At 44.3% G+C, this 4363-nt stretch overlaps 1 protein-coding gene across 1 annotated transcript in view; it reads left to right on the top strand.

Moving 5' to 3' along the window:
• DVL1 (dishevelled segment polarity protein 1) overlaps window positions 1–4363 on the top strand; it is a gene marked incomplete at its 5' end in the record, with an annotated part of 42719 nt that overhangs the window by 30641 nt on the left and 7715 nt on the right. Inside the window, 5 exons of the mRNA XM_010013886.1 lie at window positions 1357–1450; window positions 2413–2482; window positions 3231–3370; window positions 3668–3744; window positions 4216–4283. Of these exons, the coding sequence (XP_010012188.1) occupies window positions 1357–1450; window positions 2413–2482; window positions 3231–3370; window positions 3668–3744; window positions 4216–4283 (449 nt within the window). The remainder of the gene's footprint in view (window positions 1–1356; window positions 1451–2412; window positions 2483–3230; window positions 3371–3667; window positions 3745–4215; window positions 4284–4363) is intronic.

Raw genomic sequence — 4363 nt, 5'->3', positions numbered from 1 at the left:
TTTCCTGGTGAAAAGGTGAAGCCTCAGCAAACCAGGTGCTGTGAGCTGTTTCTGTAGATGGAGAACTATCAACTTGTTGATCTCCTTTGAAAATAGCACCTCTTGGCTCTTTAATTTGCCTTGCTGGGAGGGGAAAAAGGAGTGTGTGAGGTTAACATGCCTGAAATAGTTTAGTGAGCTCAAAGAGAATCGCAAGAGATTCACACCCTCTGAGCAGTTCCATGGTGTAATATTCAGCTTGACTAAAACCCACCTGCTCTATGTAGGATGGATTCCCCAGTGTGGTGGGTTGTCTTCTCCTTTTTGAAGTTGCTGGTACCAAGTTTTGCTTGAGGTATTCTCACATTCCTGCACGTGGCTCGACCTTTGAAGACAGGGACATGGAGACTAAGGAAAAAGACTGGCACTCTTTGCTTTGTGACAGTGCCAGTTCAGTTACTTGTGTTGTATAGGGGTGGGTAGTTTTCAGTCTTAGCTAATGATGGAGCATTACTGTGTCTTGTTTTGCCATTCTTAACATAGTAGATAGAGCTGTCTCTGTGGTGTTACATGGGTGTATCTGAAATCTAGGCTTTGTTCCAGGCTTCTGAAATGAATTTGGGCAAATCCATTTATGTCTTTTCTGTGTCTCAGTCCACTATCTGCAAAATGAGAGTGATTAACATTCCTAACTCTTAGGGGGATCTTAAGCATTTATCTGTAGAGTGTGGCACATTGAGGTTCTACAACTTCAAAGAGCCTGAAAAATAACCCACAGCAAAATAAACTTGGCAGAATATGTAAAGGTAAATCCTATTCACTGTTGCTGTCACTGGTAGCAGCTATTAGCAATTGCTACTTTATTTCACTGAAATCAAGGCCTTGCATTAAGTTCCCATTAATAGGGTAGATTCTTCCTGTTGTCTGTTCTTTCAGAGCAGAGAGAAAAATCACTGTTTAATGTATGGCTGTTCTTCGTGTGCACTTTCTTTTGGGCCTGGACTCAGGACCACCTTTCAAGTAGTGGAAGATGGCAAGCTCTGCCCTTCGGGTGGTTAAATCAAGGTGATACATGCCTCTTGAGGTGTGGGTTGCACTCAGTCTCACTCCCAAAAGAAAGTAAGCCAGTAAATTGTACTCTCTAATCTGTGCTGTAGTTGAGCTGGTTTCTTCTCTGTGCTCCTAGGCGGAGGCTAAGGCACAGCACACCGGGGCTGAGCAGCAAGCCAGCAACACCACAGCACCTTGTGAGCTGGCTGATGCTGTCTGGTTTGCTCTGTCCTGCATTTGTAGGAAGCAGCCTTCTTTTGGCAGGGTGCAGAGAAATGCAAATGGCTCAGCTTTACAGAGTTGACATTTGCTCTCGATTTCCCTCAGGTTGAGTAGCTCCACTGAGCAAAGTACTTCATCCCGGCTCATTCGGAAGCATAAACGCAGGAGGAGGAAACAAAGGATGCGGCAGATTGACAGGGTAAGGTTGGCATCATCGTTTTCCAAGGAGGTGAACTGTGCTGTTTGAGTGTAGCATGTGAATTAGGAAGGGACCCAGAAGAGGTCTGTGCCCTGTTGAATTCATTGGAGATGCTTCCTTTGGCTCCAGTCTATCCTGGGTTAAATCTGTAACGTTTGAAGCTCTGCAGCACTAGAGGCAAGACTCGTTTCTCCTCTCCCTTTCTCCTTTTCCTGTTACGTGGTCACGTTTCTTGTCTCTTCCAAGACCAGCCTCTGCAGGAGAACCTCCATTATGCTACTGGCTGATGTGGGCAGGGGGTGTCTGTGGTCTTAAATGTATAAATTGCTGAGATTTGCACTCTGCTGGAAGGAGAAATACGTTTGTAGGAAATCACGAATCTCTGTTCTTGCCCTTTCCTGTGGCAGCAGAATGAGGATGGTCCAAATGACATACTTGAAGTAACTGTTTTGTTCTCCTATAAATATCAGTGTTTACAGATGAAAGAATGAGTATATATACATTTTATCACAAGAACTGATTTAAGGTATTTGATAAGCACATTTATACTTCATATTGGAGGGAGGGAGTGTCTGTCTTCTCACTGCCTGAAGGATCATGTGTTGCTCTCCTCTTTTCAGGGAGGAACTGTGGATGTAGTAATTCACACTGGGCACTTAGGTATTGAAATGTCTGCCTGTCAGTAATGGAGTGAGGAAACAGAAATGATGCAATGGGAAGTGCAGTTGAGAAACCTCAATGTAGGAATTTGCTCTCTGTATTTTTAAACAAATCTTTGGAGAAAGTGTAGACTGTTCTGATTTTTTTTCCTTACAGATTCTCAGTGAAGAACAATGGTTTCTGGATACCTTCCAGATGGAAGCCTAGAAATCAGTTCCCACTGAATTAATCCTCAGTAGCTGATTTTATTGTCTTTATTTTGAGCCATTTAAAACCTTGAGAATTTTTGTTGTATTTTGCAGTCGTCTTCGTTCAGCAGCATCACTGATTCCACCATGTCCCTAAACATCATCACTGTCACCCTCAACATGGGTAAGAGGATAAGCAATGTTTTTTTCATGATGAATTTCAAGTGACACAGATGTGTTTTGTTATGTAGTGGCCTTTGGAGCCAGTAGAAAGCTCCTTGATTTGAAAGGATGCCAAGTGAACTAAAGGGAATGGCAGCTGAGAGTTGTGACTGGATTCCCAGTCCAGTACCGGATAGCTCTGAGCTATCTGCACAAGCAGATTAATACTCTTCCCAAGAAGCACAGGGAAGGAGCTGGAGCTCCAGGACATGGAGCTCTGCTCTTGTTTCTAGGAAGGGTAAAGTGTCAGGCATTCAGGAGCAAGGTCTGCATTTCTGCTGCTCACACATTTCATTGTTTAGCCAGATAGAAATGTGCAGAGCTGCCAACTCAGCACCTTTCAATAGCACCAAATCCTTCCAGCCGCTCTGACGTGTGGAAAAATCGTTGCCTAATCTGATGGGGTGCCTAATTTCTAGGTGTAGACATGTCTTTTCAATGTCATTTCTCTTGCTGACTTTCTGAATGTAACTTTTCAGTGTCTTGCATGGAAAAGTAATGTCTTTAGCATTGTTTTCCTGCTGCCTTTCCCTCAGCATGCCAGCAGACATATGCCAATAGGGCAACCGAAGTGTAAGTCAAACAGGGCCTGGCTGATGTGTTGAGAGAACTGACTTTTCAAAACTGAAGTAGCCTGGTGGTAGCTCTTCACTATCAATCACTTTGTTTGCTTTTTTCCCCCCCCTCCCCTCCACTTTCTGTCTCTACAGAAAAGTACAACTTCCTGGGAATCAGCATTGTAGGACAGAGCAATGACCGGGGTGATGGTGGCATATACATCGGCTCTATTATGAAAGGAGGAGCTGTGGCAGCAGATGGCCGAATTGAACCAGGAGACATGCTTCTGCAGGTTGGTCCATGGCCAAACATACGTGCTGAGGGCTCATGCACTGGTGGCTCAGCTCAGTCACCCCACCAGATCCATGGGTTTAGGGTTCAGTTAGCAGAATTCATTCATACTCAGAGAAATGTGGCACAGAGACTGTTATCACGTAACTCTGTAATTGTGAACTCCTTGATGTGCTCTGAGAAGCAGCATTTCTGCAGCTGCTCAGAGGAATGGGAACAGTTATAAAGCAGGTAACGCTGGAAGCAAATAATGGAAGTGTCTTTCACTTTGTGACCTCTGCTTTCTGCAACATTGCAGGTGAATGATGTCAACTTTGAGAACATGAGCAACGATGATGCAGTTCGGGTGTTACGGGAAATAGTCTCCAAACCAGGGTGAGAATCTTCCCAAATCTCTTGTTGCTTCTCCTCCATCTGCAGTTGTTGGTGCCGGGCAAACCTCAGAGAAAGCAACATTTTGAGCTCAATAAGCAACCAGCTTATCTCAACTTGGAACTTCTGGGTGTAAATGATGAATAGGTGAGACTGGTTCCAATGTGCCAGCCAAAACCACCACAAACTAGGAGCTGCCTGGTTTCAGTAGCACTATTTGTTTATGTGATGAGTGTTTTAATAACTCAAGAGCTCATCATTTGACCAGATTTCAGCAATAGCGCTCACGATCTGTTCAAAACCAGCAACATCCTGATACCTGTTCATACTGAAAATACTTGGACAAGCATCTCAAAAGCAGTCTGAGAATGTACTTGGCAACTGTTGGAATAAGTGTGTTTTAGAGAGCTCATTGTAGCAGTTACAACCTCTGTAGGGAGAGTTGAGAGTCACCCTTGTTTTCTTTCTTCCTAGACCTATCAGCCTAACAGTAGCCAAATGCTGGGACCCTACTCCCAGGAGTTATTTCACCATCCCCAGGGGTGAGTACATACTTGTGCTCTTTGCTGGGTTCCTGTGGAGCCCTCAAGGTCCAGAGTATTTTCAGCTATTTTGGCCTCAT

This window comes from Nestor notabilis, unplaced genomic scaffold, assembly GCF_000696875.1.
Source record: "Nestor notabilis isolate BGI_N333 unplaced genomic scaffold, ASM69687v1 scaffold15814, whole genome shotgun sequence".
In the NCBI taxonomy this organism is placed as follows: Eukaryota; Metazoa; Chordata; class Aves; order Psittaciformes; family Psittacidae; genus Nestor; species Nestor notabilis.
The sequence above is the reverse complement of the archived record's forward strand: the minus strand, read 5'-3'. Positions and strand labels throughout refer to the sequence as shown.